Source organism: Mustela lutreola, chromosome 1 (assembly GCF_030435805.1).
Source record: "Mustela lutreola isolate mMusLut2 chromosome 1, mMusLut2.pri, whole genome shotgun sequence".
NCBI lineage: Eukaryota > Metazoa > Chordata > Mammalia > Carnivora > Mustelidae > Mustela > Mustela lutreola.
Window position 1 is genome coordinate 120,269,543 of NC_081290.1, and position 18,152 is coordinate 120,287,694.

General features: G+C 41.5%; 1 protein-coding gene across 8 annotated transcripts in view; it reads left to right on the forward strand.

The window, feature by feature from the left end:
* Window positions 1-18,152, forward strand: part of LOC131830815 (uncharacterized) — a 46,950-nt gene that overhangs the window by 18,987 nt on the left and 9,811 nt on the right. For 4 of the 8 annotated variants that reach the window (XM_059173314.1, XM_059173316.1, XM_059173317.1 and 1 more), the window contains exons 3-7: window positions 7,879-8,001; window positions 8,608-8,749; window positions 8,840-8,912; window positions 16,274-16,403; window positions 17,256-17,380. In XM_059173314.1, the coding sequence (XP_059029297.1) occupies window positions 7,985-8,001; window positions 8,608-8,749; window positions 8,840-8,912; window positions 16,274-16,403; window positions 17,256-17,380 (487 nt within the window). In that variant the 5' untranslated portion in view covers window positions 7,879-7,984. Of the gene's footprint in view, window positions 1-7,878; window positions 8,750-8,839; window positions 8,913-16,273; window positions 16,404-17,255; window positions 17,383-18,152 lie in introns of those variants that run through there. The other 4 variants (XM_059173312.1, XM_059173313.1, XM_059173311.1 and 1 more) reach the window with 4 other exon arrangements.

Below are 18,152 nucleotides of genomic sequence, written 5' to 3' on the forward strand. Positions count from 1 at the left end.
TTATCTCGATTTTATCAACTGTACTTCTGGGAGATGATCAGTCCCTGCAATGACTCCTTCCACTTTGTTTTGGGCGTTAGTGGGTTCAGGCTCTTTCATTAAACTCCTTGCAGACAGCGCCACCAAGAGGGAGCGAAATTATCTGCCATCGGAGGGCCTGTGTTGAAATGAAAGCACTATTTGCATTGTCCTTGAGTTGTTTCTGTGTTTAAAATGTGTGGAACAATAGTTTTTAGAGATGTTATTTTTTCCCCTTCTCTCCTCCCTATTTTGGGTAGACAAGTGTTTAGTATAACTTTGCCTTAGAATTTCTGCAAAGGCCATCAAAAGTGGTATAAATCCTCATTAAAACTTTTAAATAAAATCCAGGAGAGTAACTTTTCACACTTATACAAAATGTTTTATATGCTATGACTACTTATTAAAACATTATATTTTATTACCTAAAAACAATAATAACTCATTCACCATCTTCATGATCAAGACTATTTTTCCATGCTGTGTTCAAGTCTTCATAAAAAAAACTTACCCAATCCCAATCCTTTAAAGTTTTCAGAAGAATGTAGTGGGAAATTCTAGTTAAATTGGTAGATTGAGACATAAACTTACCACCATTCCTTTTCATAATTTCTCTAAAATACCAATTAAGGAATCTTTAAAAACTATAAAAGGACGGGCGCATGGGTGGTTCAGTGGGCTAATACGCCTCTGCCTTCACCTCTGGTCATGGTCTCAGGATCCTGGGATCGAGCCCCGCATCAGGCTCTCTGCTCAGTGGGAAGCCTGCTTCCCCCTCTCTTTCTGCCTGCCTCTCTGCCTACTTGTGATCTCTCTCTGTCAAATAAATAAATAAAATCTTTAAACAAAAAAGAGCTATAAAAGTACAGAATTTTTTAAAAAAGAAAAAAGACTACAACAGAGAAGAGAATGTAGAAAGCAGATGGATGTGTGCTAAGTAACTTAGTAGAACAGAAAAAATCTGAAACCTAAAACCCCAGGGTAAAGCGAAAAGAAGCAGACTAATTTTTTCACGTAACTTTTGAGTAAATTAAAGTAAAACAAGTAAACAAGTGTGATATCCTCAAGTTTTAAGATACTAGGACATAAGATATTCTTAGAACAAAAAAAAGTACTAATTTATAAAAGGAACATTTTGAGGGGTACCTGGGTGGCTGTTGGTTAAGCGTCTGACTTCCGTTCAGTTTGTGACCTTGGGGTCCTGCATTTTAGCCCCAGTCAGATGTGGTGCTCTGCAAGGAGTCTGCTTATCCTTCCCCCAACTTGTGTTCTCACTTCCTCATTCGCTGGCTTGCTCTCTATCTCAAATAAATAAATAAAATCTTAAACACACACACACGTTTAGAAGGTAAAGCCAAAGAAATTCCACAGAAATTAAAACAGAGACAAAGAGATCTAAAATAAAAGAAAGAACAGATAAGAAAACAAGAGAACCAGAAAAGTTCCAAATAATAAAAGAAAGGGAGGGAGGAAATTAACAAAAAAAGTATTACCAAAAAATTCCCCTCTTCATTTAGTCGTGAATTCATTTGTTCATGTATAGTGAGTACCTATGATGTGCCAGAACCTGGGGGACACAGCATTAAAGAGTAAGGCAGTAAAATTCCTGATCTTCCGGAGCTTACTCAGAAATGAAGGTTATAACTCTTCAGATAGAAAGAGCCCTCTGAATATTATAGCCAATAAATTTTAAAATATTGGCAGTAAAGCACATCAACATGAATTTTCAGAACACCAGGATGATGATAATATCCCTAAATCTTTCAGAAAGAGAAAAAAGTTTATATACAAAATCTTGTGAATGGAAAAAACAGGCTTCTCAACATACACACAGGAACTAGAAGACAATGGAACAGTATCTTCGTAATCTCAGAAGAAATTATTTTCTACTGAAAATTAAGTTCCCAGCCAAATCAACGTGAGGGTAGAATATAGTCATCTTCAAACATTCCAAGTTTTCAAAACTTTATTTATCATGTTGTTTTTATTGGGAAGCTGCTTAGAAAAGATTCTCCACATGATGGAAAGTTAACTAAAAAAGACATAGGATCTAGGGAACAGGGAATCCCACACAAGAAAGGAAAAGGAAGTTCCAGGATGATCGTTGTGCATCAGACCTAGAGAGCAACCAATCCCAACTGGAACAGAAAGCCAAGGAGCTCCAGCGGTGGCTATTTGCAGAAAGAGTGAGAGCAAGAGAGAAGGGTTGCGGGGAGTAAATGGCTTACCTGATTCATATGTATAACTTAAGAGGACACTTATCCTGCTATCAAGAATTATGAATGAATGACTAAAGGATGGATGAATAAAGCAAGAATACACTAAAAACAAAAAAGGCAGTTTTTTGGAGGTGTAAGATAACTAATTGGTTGAAAGTAAATAAGAATATGTAAAATAGGGGCACTCGGGTTGCTTAGTCAGTTGGGCGTCTGACTTGTGGTTTCCCTCAGGTCATGATCTCCAATCATGAGATAGAGCCCCCTGTTGGGCTCTGTGGTGAGCATGGAACCTGCTTGAGATTCTCTCTCTCTCTTTCTGCTCTTCCCGTCCTTTATGCGCATGTGTAAAATTGGAGAAAAAATAGTAGAGTGAACCTGTTATTTATCAAGAAATAAATAACTGTCAGCCCCATGAAAATTGAGTAGCTTTTTGTTGTTGTTGTTGTTGTTTCCCTTTTTCTTGTTTCCCTTCCCTCAGGGGACATGCCTAGAAAAATTTTGCTATGGCCAGTGTCAAAGGCATTATTGTCTGTGCTCTCTTCCAGGATTTTCATGGTTTCAGGTCTCACATTTAGGTCCTTAATCCATCTTGAGTTTTGTGGGGTTTTTTTTAAGATTTTATGTATTTATTTATCAAAGATTGAGAGAGAGAGAGAGAGCCCGAGCAGGGGTAGCAGCAGGCAGAGGGAGAAGCAGGGTCCCCACTGAGCAAGGAGCCCGATGCAGGACTCAATCCTACAATCCTGAGATCATGACCTGAGCCAAAGGCAGACACTTAACCAACTGAGCAAACCAGGTGTCCCCATTTTGAGTTTATTTTTGTGTATGGTGTAAGAAAGTGGCCCAGTTTCATTCTTTTTCTGTAGTTGTCCAGTTTTCCCAACACCGTTTGTTGAAGGGACTGTCTTTTTCCCTTTGCATATTCTTGCCTCTTCTTTATTGGGACTACATCAAAATAAAAAGCTTCTGTACAGCAAAGGAAATAGTCAACAAAACTAAAAGACAACCTACTGAATTGGAGAAGATATTTGCAAATGACATATCCAATGAAGGGCTAATATCCAATATAGGGGATGTTGGATATTAACATAGAGAACTTGTACAACTCGACACTACAAAACTCAGATAATCCAATTTAAAAATGGGCAGAAGATGTGAACAGACATTTCTCCAAAGAATACATACAGATGGCCAACAGACATATGAAAAACTACTCAGCATCACTCATTATCAGGGAAATGTAAATCAACGATGAGATGTCACCTCACAGCTCTCAGAAAAGCTAAAATAAAAAACACAAGAAACAAGTGCTGGTAAGGATGCGAAGAAAAATGAATCTTCTTGTACTGTTGGTGGGAATGCAAACTGGAAAACAGTACAGAGGTTCCTCAAAAAATTAAAAATAAAACTATCCTAAGATTCAGTAATCACTCCACTGGGTATTTACGCAAAAAATACAAAAACACTAATTCAAAGGGGTACATACACCCCTGTGTTTATTGTAGTGTTATTTACAATAGCCAAATTATGGAAACAGCCCACGTGTCCATCGATAGATGAATGAATAAAGATGTGGTATATATAGACAATGGAATATTATTCAGTCAGAAAAAAAAGAATGAAATGTTGCCATTTGCAACAACGTGGGTGGAGCTAGAGAGTATAATGCTAAGGAAGTAAGTCAGTCAGAGAAAGATACATATCATATGATCTCACTCATTTGTGGAATTTAGGAAACAACAAATGAACAGAGTGGGGGGGGACAGATAAAAAACAGACTCTTGACTATAGAGAACAGGTGGTTACCTGAGGGGAGGTGATGGGGGATGGGAGAAACAGGTGAAGAGGATTAAGAGTACACTTATTAGGATGAGCACTGAGTAACGTATAGAATTTTTGAATCACTATATTGTACACCTGAAACTAAGATAACATTGCATGTTAACCATTCTGGAATTAAAAAAGAAAAACAAAACAAAAGAAAAGAAAAAAACAAAACCCAAAAAACCCTCAGAGATAGACACTGATCAGTGGGGATGATTGTGGTGGGGAGGGTGAGAGAAGAGGAGGACTTACGCCTTTTTTTTTTTTTTAAGTTTTTCTGCTAATTCCAACTGACAGATCTTGAAGTCAGTGTCTATTAATTCCTGTTTTTCTTGATTTTGTGTTCACTCTTTACTACTTCTTGATATGTCTAGAAAAATTTTAGTTTTGTGCAAAACAGTATGAGTAATACATTGTTTTAAAAAATTATTTTTAAAGATATTTTTTATTTATTTGACACAGAGAGAGAGGTCACAAGTAGGCAGAGAGGCAGGCAGAGAGAGAGAAGGAAGCAGGCTCCCTGCCAAGCAGAGAGCCCGACGCGGGGCTCAATCCCAAGACCCTGGGATCATGACCAGAGCCGAAGGCAGAGGCTTTAACCCACTGAGCCACCCAGGTGCCCCTAAAATTTTTTTAAATAAGTAAATGAGTGGGGCAGAGGGTACTGCTTTTCATTACAGGTCTTGTTAAAATCTGAGTACATGTCTTTCTCCAATAAAAATTTAAATTATAGGGCACCTGGGTGGTTCTGTGGGTTAATCCTCTGGGTCAGGTCATGATCTCAGGGTCCTGGGATCGAGGCCTGCATCAGGCTCTCTGCTCGGCAGGGAGCCTGCTTCCCTTCCTATCTCTCTGCATGCCTCTTTGCCTTGTGATCTTGTGATCTGTCAAATAAATAAATAAAAATCTTTTTAAAAAAATAAAATAAAAATCTTTAAATTATAAAAATAGAGTTAAAATTGATGCTACTTGAAACAGTTGTCAAACAGTATATAATAAAATAGAAAAATGATTCCTTGATAAATCTATTCTATTTAACAAATTTTTAAAATGTGCGCTCTTCTGGCTAGTTCAGGTACTCATTGAATTTGAAGAAAGAGCAGAGGAATAAGTCATCCATGAAAATAAGTTTTGGTCCATTACCCTAGAACAAAGAGAAATCAGGTAACTATACGTACCGCGTGAACATTTCATAATGGGCAGAATTGTTGAATCGCTACATTGTGTTCCTAAACCTAATGTAACATTGTCTGTCAACTGCAACTCAACAGTAAAATAAAAAGTTTTATTTATTTTTATTTATTTATTTTTAAATAGGCTCCATGCCCAGTGTAGAGCCCAGTGCAGGGCTTAAACTCACAACCCTATGACCAAGACCTGAGCTAAGATCAAGAGTCAGATGCTTAACTGACTGAGCCACCCAGGTACCCCAATAGTTAAAAAAAAAAAAATTAAATCAGGAAAGGCCTAAAGCAATTTAGACAGTGGGTCAACAACAGATCATTAAATAAGCACAAGGTTCTGATCTGCCTTCTGCTCACCATCTCTCATTTTTCATGAAAGTCATGTTTGAAAGGGAACCCTGAGGGACACCTGGGTGGTTCAGATGGTTAAGCGTTTGCCTTCAGCTCAGGTCATGGTCTCAGGGTTCTGGGATCAAGTCCTGCATCAGGCTCTCTGCTCAGCGGAGAGTCTGCTTCTCCCTCTCCCTCTGCCTCTCCCCCCATTGGTGCTCTCTCTCTCTCTTAAATGAATAAACTAAATATCTAAAAAGGAAAAAAAAAAAATTTAAGGGAACCCTGAGTCATTTTGCAGCAAGATTAGACTTATATTCTCCTTACTTCCTAAAAGGAAAGTGGTATAAAATTCTCAGTGTCTGAAGATTGTAAGAGGGAAAAATGTTAAGTATTTGTAAAGCATTAAAAACAGAGGATAAAACTGGAAAAGGGAGAGAGAGAGTGGGAGCTCTCTGCCGCTCACGGAGCTCCCAGGGGAGTGAGCCGGTTCGATGGTGGGAGCAAACGGGTCACACACAATAACTGAAAGCGAAAGCTGTTTATTAGCGCATACCACACAAGCTAATACAAGACAGACAACTTTAGCCGCATGGGCTAGGGAGAGGACCCAGGGTACTCCCGCCCGATCCCCTTCTCTGGAGCACACCGGTTGGGTGCATCGATCGAGAAGGTGACCGATCCCCTCCCTGGAGCACACCTTTTGGGTGCAACGACCGGGAGGATGAGCGAGAGTGTCCCAAGAGCACACTCTGACAAGCAGAGGGCCAGTGTTGCTTATATGCCAGTTCAGTCACTGCATCAAGGGCACTTGCGGTTAATCTGCGGTCTGCTGTACATGTGAGGCTGCTCGTCTGCTGCTGTTGATGTTGCTTGTAGCATGTACCCCATGTCCCGGTGGTCTATCTGCGGTCAGCTATAACATCCTGCATAACACCTTCTAGTTCATAACAGTTCTTGGAAGCCCTTTTGTCTGCTGAGAAGGTCTGCAAAAGTGGGGCCCATGCTCACAGGCCTCCCTCAGAGAGCACAAGTGCACTAGAGAAAATTTTATAACTTGGCAATTTTTATTATTATATCAACCTTGGGCAAATGACTCTGAAGTCTCATCTGAGATGGATATAATACCAATCTAGGAACATAACTCTGTAAATTCCCAAGCATTTAAAATAAAAAAAAAAAAATAGGGACGCCTGGGTGGCTCAGTTGGTTAAGCAGCTGCCTTTGGCTCGGGTCATGATCCCAGAGTCCTGGGATCGAGTCCCACATCGGGCTCCTTGCTCGGCGGGGAGCCTGCTTCTCCCTCTGCCTCTGCCTGCCACTCTGTCTGCCTGTGCTCACTCTCACTCCTCTCTCTCTCTCTCTGACAAATAAATAAATAAAATCTTAAAAAAAATTAAATAAAATAAAATTATTCTTTAAGTTCTTTCATGTAAAGTGTAGCTAAATAAGTAAAACACAGAGATTCTCCAAGAAAGAAAAAAAGTGGAATAAATAAAAGGACAAAACCTCCTATCCTCCCCTCAATGATTAATGATACAATAAAGATGAAAAAAGTACATTTCACTATAATCCATTCTTCGTCATGTACCCATTAATAGTTTGTCCTCCCCTTCACCTACTAACCATGCTTAACAATGGACTGGAGACTCGCTTTATAATACAGATGGGAAAACAGCAACGGTGATTAAGTAGCCCCGCTCCTCCCTCCTTCCTTTAGTTCTTCCTCTTACGCTTTCTCCTTCTTTTATTTACTAAAGAGGGAGAGTGAGTGAGAGAGAGTGTGAGAGGGCAGACGGTCAGACTCCCCACCAAGCAGGGAGCCTAGTGTGGGACTCAATCCCGGGACTCGGGATCCTGACCTGAGCTGAAGGCAGTTGCCCAACCAACTGAGCCACCCAGGCGTCAAACAATCTGTTTAAATAGGGCCAAGTGGATAAGCAGAATAAGGAGAATTCGAGCAATGAGCGCAGGGAGTATCCCAGCTATGCTTTTCACAACAGTAAAGAGAAATTCTTTCATTACCCTGGGAGAGATTCTGCATCAAATTAGAGTCTTCAGGAGAGGAGAGGCAAAGAGAAAGCATTACCAAATCAACACTGTTTGGGTTAAAGGTGAAGTAATTCTCTGTTGAGGGAGCCCTTAAAAATTATTCCACCTAGGGCTAATTAAAGCTATTTGGCAAAACTAACTAAAAAAAAAAAAATAGACTACAAAAGTAAAGATGAAAAATTACCTCCTCCCAAAATATGGCACTAAGTAGTTCTGGCCATAGCATGACCTTTCCCAATCTGTTTTTCTAGTGCATTGGAGTGGAAAAGTTGAATTCGTCAGAATTTCCTTCGGGGAGGGTGCTGTATTTGTACAGAAGACAAGCCTGTGGAACCTGTGTATGTTGGAAGCTCAGAAATGGAGAGCGTCTGCATGTGGGTAAAATGCCCTGTGTAGGACAGGGAGGTGGGTCTTGTGGTAGATTCAGAAAAGGAAGAGAAGGAGACAGAGAGGGGGTAGATGGAGGATAACAAAAGCCCGTGAGGTGACATCTCTTTAAGACTACCACCACCACTCCTCAGGCAGATCTACTGGAAAAAATCATGAAAGGCTTGAGGTGAGTGAGTTGAACGTGGTGAAGGGACAGATCTCCCATCCAGGATCTCGTGGGGGCTGATCGGAGATGCGCCTGAAGGGAATGGAATGCCGAAGACAGAGGAAAGCATGAGGAGTTGAGAGGACATCGGACCCTCGCAGACGGTGATATTGGGGTTTGGACCAAGCTTAGCCAACTCTTTGAGGGGCCAGGGGCCCAAATGACATATAGGTAACACATTACTTGTTTGTCAACTGAGAAAAGAAGCAGAGCAGAAATAAAACAAAAGTATTTATTTGGGGGTCTCAGAATTGCCATTCAGGGAGCACGGACATGGGTAGCAACCCAAATTGTGTGCTCCTAGGGAACAAAAAGCAGAGGTTTTAAAAGACCAAAGAGAGTGCTTCTATGAGTTGTTGACAAATAATTTTAATTGGTTGGACAGACAACTAACCTTGGCCGAACATAATGGGTTGCTAAGGCTGTCACGAAGCAAAGCAGCAAATCACAGGTGCTTGGGCTGTCTTTGGACTCTCTGCAGCTTGGACCAGTTCAGTAGCTCATGGCTCCGTCTGCTGAGGACACAAGTAAGGCTCACTTCCTTAATGGCCCCTTGACATGAGTGCCACCATTTCACTTTACCTTTCACAGTTTTATTTTGTGCTTTTGCTTTTCAGCTTATCGAGGCTGCTCTGAATGAAAGTGAAACCCCCAGTTTGATCTCAGACGAAACCATCATTTTAGAACCAGGTACACCCCTCACAGTTACTGCCAAACTGGGAGACGCCTAGAGGACAAAGAGTGGGCATGAGCTGTAAGAGCTTCAGAATTCAACCTGTGTCGCAGGGAAATTAAGGAGACTGCTGAGATAGTGATTACAGACTGGGATAGGGGAGTGAAAGGCGCAGTTTAAGAGAGAATATTTCAGACAAGAAGCCCAGCCATACCCAGTGTGCAATAAGCTCCCTGGAATCCCAAAGTCCAAGAAACTCTTGATGACCTAGGAGGCTGGGGGTTGCTATCCCCCCTAGCCCTTATCTTACTTTACCTACCTAAAAAGGATTTTCAAAAGATTGATTGGCTTCTGCGGAGCTGGTGATCAGGCACATATAGGGAACTCCGGTCTAGGCTCCAGTTACTAAAGACAATTTGGAAGAAAACAAGGATAGGAGAGACAGCTTTGGAATTCTAAGCAGAGCATGCCACTGACATAAAGGAAAAAAATGGCCATTAATGAAAAATGGGCTGGGTCCAGCCCTGGGAAGTGGCAGGGACTCAAAGGCAGCCACACATTTCTACTGGTGACAGAATGCTTGCTGGAGTTCGAGAGAAAATTGCTACAACTCGTATGCCAGTTTGGAGGCTATGCACTAATGGGAATTTGGAAAGGTCTCTACATACGTGTCAATATTCAAAGGACTTTTGCTATGAGAGATGGTAGGGAGCATAATTTGGAAAACAGGGCCAGTTGGAAGACATTGCTCTTATAGGGATTTAAGCAAAACATTTTTGTAAAGATCAAGTTCCAAGGATCTCTTTCCCTGCCCCACCCAGGATGAAACTATACCATTTCAGATTCGGAAGTAATACAGAGGGGACTCAATCCCCCTTGCTGCCCCTCGTCCCTGGTAGCTAATTACACATTCATGTAGAACCAATGGCTGTGTAACCAATAAATGGTGTACCCATATGTAAGTCCTTCACCTAAGAAACCCCATGCCTTGAAGATTTGACTCTTGGCTCTCTCTACATATTCAGCAAAGAGAACGCGTCCTTAATTCTGTTCTCTCCTCTGGCACTCTGTCCTAGCACCAGGATATTGCTTCCTTTGTACAGATCTCTGGCGGGAGCACAATTACTATCTTAGGTAAGGATTCCCTACTCTTGCTCCTGGACCCAAGCCATAAAGAGAGGGCATCCAGATTAAAATCAATATTTATGGCCTTAAAGGCCCAAATAACAACGTTCAATAAACATAAGCAATATGTAAGGTATAACGAGTCTTTCTCCAAGGTTCCAACACCTGAAAACATTAAAATCTGAGGAATACACCTAAAACAAAAATGCAGGATACAAAATACTCTAAAATAGTCCCAACTTGTGCCTGGCAAGTGTTTTGCTTGAATCCCAGCCTCTCTGATATTTTTCTGTCCTTGAAATAGTCTCAGGATCGTTTCCAAACAGTCCTCGCTATGGCAGGCCAGATGAAAAAAGGAAAAAAAAAAAAAAAAGAAAAAGAAGAGAGGAGAAGAAGGAAGTTGCCTTCATAATGTAGATTACAAAATCGAATCAGCTAAAGAGCAGTGATCTGAAAATGTCCTAACTTGCCTGACAGTTTTATCATGTAAAGGAAGTGACTAGGGGAATTGCTACTCTGTGGTGAACTCTGACCAACAGGGAGGAATTTGTTGTTGAAGTGGAAATAACAACACTTTCTGGAGAAGTGTCACTCAGGATTGGAAATAGACAGCGTGAAGGAGCAGAGTCTCAGGGAAGCGCACAGTGGCTGTCTTCAAGTATTTGAAGAACATCCGCGTGGAAGAGAGACTCAGATTATTTTATTTCTCCCTAAGAAGTAGAACTGGGGGGGGGGGGGGTGCGCCTGGGTGGCTCAGTGGGTTAAAGCCTCTGCCTTTGGCTCAGGTCATGATCCCGGGATCCTGGGATCGAGCCCTGAATCGGTCTCTCTGCTCAGCGAGGAGCCTGCTTCTTCCTCTCTCTCTGCGTGCCTCTGCCTACTTGTGATCTCTCTCTGTCAAATAAATAAATAAAATGTTTTTAAAAAGAAAAAAAAAAAAGGAGTAGAACTAGGTCCAGGGCACTTGGGGGGCTCCGTCAGCTGAGTGCCCCGCTCTGGGTTTCAGCTCAGGTCATGATCTCCTGGGTCATGCCATCGAGCTCCATGTCAGTCTCTGTGCTCAGGGAAAGTTGCTTAAAGATTCTCTCCTTCTATGCTCCCCTCACTCTCTCTCAAATAAATAAATAAATCTTAAAAAAAAAAAAAAAAAGGTAGAACTAGGTCTAATGAATAGAAACTACAGAGGAATAGATTTCAGCTGTTATAAAGAAATAAGTTTCAAATATACTCATTACTATTTAGAGATTTGATAACTATAATGATCAGAGCCACGTTTTGGGGTTTTGTTTTGGTTTTAATCTCATATTACACAAAAGTAGAGAAGATTATTATTAAGGGTGGGGAGTCCTGTGTTGCTAGGGGTGTCTCTAGGCTATGGCTGGAAAGCCCCTTGGTCAGAATTGGTCCTCTGAGCACTGGGAAGAGTATCAGTTAGATATTGCTACAAAACAAACCACTCCAGAGTGTACTGGCTTAAAACAAAACTAATTTAAATCTGGGGGGTCAGCGTTTTGAGCTAAATTAGTTGGACAATTCTCCTGATCTTGGCTTCATTCAGTCAACTGCTGGGTCAGTTGGGAACTGGGACATTGTCTGCTCAGACGTTGATCCTGGAGCTGGCTAGCTTCCCACAGCAGAGAGGAAGGTCCCAGCAGAGCAAGACGAAGTGTGCTAAGCACTAGCATACCATCAAGTCACAAGGTCAACCAAGATTCAAGAAGTGGGGAAAGAGAATTCACCTCTTCACAGGAGGAGATAAAAAGTCATATTGAAAAGGGTGGAGGCACAGGGAGGAGTGAAGGATTGTAGTCATTTTCACTCTCTTGATAGAAAGTCACTCAAGGATGTTTAGCAGAAGAATAATGCAGTCGAATAAGCCTTGTAGAATGATCACCCTAACAGTATGTTGAGAGCCATTGCTTTAACATCCCTCATATTATACCACAGAAGACTCACACGTTCTAGACAGTCTTCACTTTCCATGCCTCCCTTATGCACAAAATTCAGTTACCCTGGGTTTAAGCTCAACAGCATCATTCGCCAATGCTCTGGCAGCAGATAACTATGCTCTAGTTATCACCTGATTATATAAGGTATCAACTCCATGCTTGTTCTTTAGTCCACAAATCTCTGTGTAAGTCACAGATGCCCATGACGATCACTGACCCGTCACATCACTGCCTTCAAAGTCTGTCAGTGATCCGTCACTGCTCATCTGTAATGCCGGTCATATGCAGCCAGGAAAGCATGTGGTTGTGGAAGCTTCTCATCTCCCGGTAATAAACCCATGTGATACTTTACAAAAACAGATCTTTGAAAGAGGGAACTGGCCAAGAAACATGAAAGTACCAGCCAAGAAACAAAAAATGGTAACCTTCGATGTCAGATTCAAATGGAGCAGAAGGGGATCTCTAAAGAAATAGCTGACCACGAGCCTGGTGGCATTACGCATGCAGCTAGAGGAACCAAGCAACGGCAAACTTGTAGCCGTAAATGAAGAAAGTTGTTATTTTTTTTTGTTTTTTTTTTTAAGATTTTATTTATTTTATTTGACAGACAGAGATTACAAGTAGGCAGAGAGGCAGGCAGAGAGAGAGAGGAGGAAGCAGGCTCCCTGCTGAGCAAAGAGCCCGATGCGGGGCTTGATCCCAGGACCCTGGGATCATGACCTGAGCCAAAGGCAGAGGCTTTAACCCACTGAGCCACCCAGGCACCCCAAGAAAGTCGTTTTGACGAAAAGGAAAAAGATGTCCCAGGGGAAATGACAACAGAAAAAAAAAAATCTTTTACGTTAAGGCAATTCTCAGAGCTATTTTACAACACTGAAAGCACGAAGGTTAATATGTGGATCCCAACTTCAGAAAGAGTATGGGAATTAGCCAAAGTGGAGAAGTCGTTCACATCATAAATTGTACGATGAGAAGAAGGCAAGTGCTAGTCAAAATCCCTGTGATAAGTTTTTTATAAATCTAATATTCAACCTAAGGCTTTAAATTACAGTGGACTAAATATTAGTTTTACTGTTCTTTTTCATTTCCATTTCCATTTATAACCAACAGTGAGACAATTTTTAATGTTTTCACAAAAGGTCACAGAACAGTTGTAATTCTTCCCATTGATTATTAAGAATGCTTGGCACAGGGGCGCCTGGGTGGTTCAGTGGGTTAAAGCCTCTGCCTTCGGCTCAGGTCATGATCCCAGGGTCCTGGAATCAAGCCCCACATCAGGCTCTCTGCTTGGCGGGGAGCCTGCTTCCCTGCCTCTCTACCTACCTGTGATCTTTGTCTGTCAAATAAATAAATAAAATAAAATCTTTAAAAAAAAAAAAAAAAGAATGCTTGGTATGATTTCGGTCTGCATAATTATTTTTATGGTCCCATGGTAGTGTGCAAAGGGAGGACTGCCTGTTTAAGAAGGTTCCTTATCAGTTAATGATAACTTCCTTATCAGTCAATCCAAGTTTGGAATTGTTTTGGGTGTAGTAACTCTGTAATTAATAAACAAAGAAAAACTTGGATGTTAGGAAAACAAACTTGAGTTTTAGTAATAAAATTATTTTTAATTAGCAGTAATCCCAAGGGTAGGAAAGGAATAAATGAAACAAGATGGGATCAGGAGGGAGACAAACCATAAGAGACTCAGTATCATAAAACAAACTAAGGGTTGCCTGGGGTGGGTGGGTAGGGAGAGGGTGGCTGGGTTATGGACATTGGGAAGGTATGTGCTAATGTGAGTGCTGTGAAGTGTGTAAACCTGATGATTTACAGACCTGTACCCCTGGGGCAAATAATACATTGTATGTTAATAAAAAAATGAAAAATTAAAAAAAAAGGGGGGGGGGGCGTGCCTGGGTGGCTCAGTCTGTTAAACATCCTGCTCAGGTCACAACCTGCCAGTCATGAGACAGAGTCCTTCATTGGGCTCCATGCTCAGTGGGGAGTCGGCTTGAAATTCTCTCCCTCTGCCCCTCCCCCTATTCATGTGCCCGCTCTCTGTCTCTCTCTCTCTATCTAAAAATAAAGTAAATAAATATCTTTAAAAAATAATTTTAGGGCGCCTGGGTGGCTCAGTGGGTTAAGCCGCTGCCTTCGGCTCAGGTCATGGTCTCAGGGTCCTGGGATCGAGGCCCGCATCGGGCTCTCTGCTCAGCAGGGAGCCTGCTTCCCTCTCTCTCTCTCTGCCTGCCTCTCCATCTACTTGTGATTTCTCTCTGTCAAATAAATAAATAAAATCTTTAAAAAAAATAATAATAATAATTTTAAAAAATCTTTTTAAAAGTTTGAAGTGCTTTAAGATCTACTAAACTACTCTCAGAAGGAACACTGAGGATATGCTTTTCCCTAAACATTACTTCAGAGACCGTGGTAATGATGCAAAATGAGCAACAAGCAGAACTTTATCAAGGATAAAGCTTTCCACTTCAAAATAAAAATCTGTTACGCCTCATCAAAAATGATAGCTTCCAATTCTTTGGAAGCTGCCAGTGCTTTGGGGAATGGGGGCTCACTGCCAACCTTGGAATGAGCATCCTCTCTTTGTATTGGTCCCTCTGATCATCTGAACTAGAGGATTAAACAAAAACATCTCAAAACCAATTCTTCCATTACTCTCCTATGCCCTTATGGTCTGGTCCAAAAATGCCAGTTGTGAAAGCATTAAGGGTAAAGAGCAAACTGTATGCCCAACAAACCAAGCTCATGCACCCCAAAAAAGGTTGAAAAAGATAAACAATTAAACCATAGCTCTCCTCCCTCCGCAATTAAACGGATAAAAATGAACATCTCTCTTTTTTGAGGAAAAGAAGAGACAGGGAAAGGACAAACATGGGCCTTGCATGTGTTACAGGTGTTTCTTCTGAGAGTCTCTTCAGACTAAATTACCCTAGCAAACTAAATCTGGACCTGTTTTAAGGTAATAACTAAATGACCATATTTGGTTTTGTTTTTGTTTTTAAGATTTTATTTAGTTATTTGAAAGAGGAAGAGAGTGAAAGAGCACAAGCAGCGGGGAGCAGTAGAGGGAGAGGGAGAAGCAGACTCCTCGCCCAACAGGGAGCCGGATGCAGGACTCCTAAGACCCCGGGATCATGACCTGAGCCGAAGGCAGATGCTTGACCATGGGAGTCATCCAGGCACCCCTATTTGTTTTTTGAACAAACAGCTACACCATGCCAGGCACTGTCCTGAGCACTTTGTGAATTTTCTCTCAGGGAATCATATCAACAATTCTTTCAGGTTTTCGTATTTATCTCTTCATAGATGTAGAAGTTGAGGCACAGCAAGGTTAAGTAACTTTCCCAGTATCACATAACAAGTAAGTAGCAAAACTGAAATTTGAACCCAGGTAGACTCGTCCCAGAGTCTGTGCTGTTTGTCACTGGACTATGACATATGATTGTTTCCACCCAAGGTTTAGTTTGCTGTGTTTTTATTTTACCTTTCCGATCCCTCCCACTGACTTGTTTGTTCTGCTGAAACTTGGAAAACATTATCATCTTCACCCCTCTATAAGAACTTGTACCTGATGGCAGATCTATGATTTTCATTCAGTTCAATGGTCTGTGACCTTTGGGTGAGATCGCATTCTACAAAAGACATAAATGTGCCTTTGTTTCTTGAAGAAAGAGAGGATAATTTTTATAAACTGACAGTCTTTGAAGAAATAGTTATAATTGGGGTGCCTGGGTGGTAGAGTCGGTTGAGCTGGGGACTCTTGGTTTTAGCTCAGATCTGATGTCAGGTTATGGGGTTGAGCCGTCCATTGGGCTCCACGCTGAGCACGGAGTCTGCTTCAGCCTGACCCTAGCTGGATCCCACAACCCTGAGATCATGACCTGAGCTGAAACCAAGTGTCAGAGGATCGACCAACTGAGCTATCCAGGCACCTAATAAAGAAAATCTTAAAAAAAAAAAAAAAAAAGTTATACTCTCTCAGCTCTGGTGTTAATATGAACCAGGCTATGTGCTAAGCACATTAATGAGCAGTTTCTCCCGAGCGCCACACAGCTCTAGGAGGTAAGTACCATTATAATGTCCATTTTATATATTAGAAAACTAAGGTAGGGAGAGGCAGATCACGGGGACCTCTGCCTCCCCCTGCACTTCAGGCATGAGAAAGAGCCTGGACCGGGGTTCAGGAGTTCAGGGACCTGGGTTCAAGTCCTATTTCCGCCAATACCTCACTTTGCTGTTGTTGGGCCTCAGCTTTTTAGTTTAGGAAATGAACGCCATTCTCTGGGTCCTTCCTTCCACAGGTGGTGGTTATAAAGGCACAAAAGCTCTTCCAAAGTCGCAGTCTGCAGCCTTCGTTTTCACCCACAAAAGGCAGGGACCAGCAGAGGGGGCCGAGATGCCCTGGGTTTGGAGCACAGCCTGGAAGGGCAGGTGTGTAATCAGTTTGGAGTTTAAGAAGGGCCCTGCTCATCTACCCCTGGCAGGAATTTAGGACCCTCAGCCTTGAGTCTTGACTTTACAGACGCTACATTTGGAAGTGAGGAATCCTTGGACTAGAGGAGGCATGAACCTGGGTTCCCACACCCACTCACATGGGCAAATCACTTTCCTTTTGGGGTCCCAGTGCTTTTGAGCTGTAAGGGAAGAGTTGAGAGCTTGAATCCTAAGTCTGGCTCCCAGGATTCCTAAAGCTTCCACCGTACATCTGAAAGGAGGAGCAACAAACTGACTTTCTGTCCTTCATCGGTCTGTGGTTCTAAATTATACAAGTAACGTGGGCGTTTGACAAGAGCCTCTTCCTAAGACAAAGGACTGAGTGGGAACTACCCATTTCCTACCCCACGGCCTGGTCTGTTTTAGCCTGGTCTGGGACAATCTTTCCAGATGGAAAGATGGAGCAGAATATTAGCTTGGAGGAGAGTATTAGCAGACTGCGACTTCTGAAGAGCTTCTGTGCTACTAAAAGATGGAGGAGAGTATTAGCTTGGAGAGTTAGACTCTTTAGATCGGTGGACAAACTAAGACCTGGCCCACCTGAGTGGTTTTCACATGTTTTAATGACTGAGAAAAAATGAAAAGGATACCATGTTGTGACATGTGAAAATGATAGGAAACTGAAATTTCAGTATCCATAAATGAAATATTTGGGGGAATATACACACACACACACCCCCACACACGAAGAGGTTAAGTAACTTGTTCAAAGGGAAAGAGCCAATAGATGTAGAGCATGGACTTGAAGCCAAATTTCTCTGAATTTGAAGATCATTGTTTTGTCCACAGCCTAGGTCATTCTGTGTCATTTTCCACAATGGGTTACTTCCTTACAAGAACAGTCAAAGAAAGAGCTTGGGGAACAACAGAAGCCAGGTGCTGCTTTACAAATAAAATTCTTCCCCTGAAAAATGGTAAGCTACACAGTGACTACCCACTGATAAATAAATACTAGAAAACAAAATTTAAATGGAAGTTTTAAAATCAAACTGTAATGCAGCATCCCTTCAAAGGCGTAATTGTCACTAATATTCCCTACCTCTTCCAGAGCATTTCTCAGAAAAGACATACACTTTACAAGGCCCTGACCTGAGTCCTCCTCAACGCACTTAACAGTCCTGAATTTTCCAAAATAGTTTTTCAGAACCTAGACTGTTTCCACAGTGTTCAATGGCCCCATGGGTGTTCAATACTACACTGTTTTCATGGTCTCTACTTTTCTCTATTTCCCATTATCAGTGAATGAAGAGAACACTTCAGGAAATAGGCCCTATACCCTTTCAAGCATAATGTCCTTGAAAAGAGATAAAAAGAGAAAGCCAAAGGAAAGAGTGTATGTTAAATGGATTTTAAACACTATCCCTGATGTTTTTTTCAAGATGGATTGAATAATTTATAATTTAGAGGCCATTCTACATGTCTGTTTGTAATTTGCCTATTTTGTTGTAAATAATTTAAATGATTTTCTATATTTATGTCTTTCTTTTTCTAAGTTATCTTACTTATTATTATTATTTTCCTCAGGATCCCCGTGCTCCCAAGTAATTATCTTTGTCTCATTGTGGAGGGATGTGGGGGAGACAAGGGTTGCTATTTCATTTTTTTTTTCTCTTCAGTTACAAGTTACTTTCCTCCTCTTCCTCTCTCCCTCCCCCCAAAAAGAGTGGTAAATTTTGAAAAGTAAAA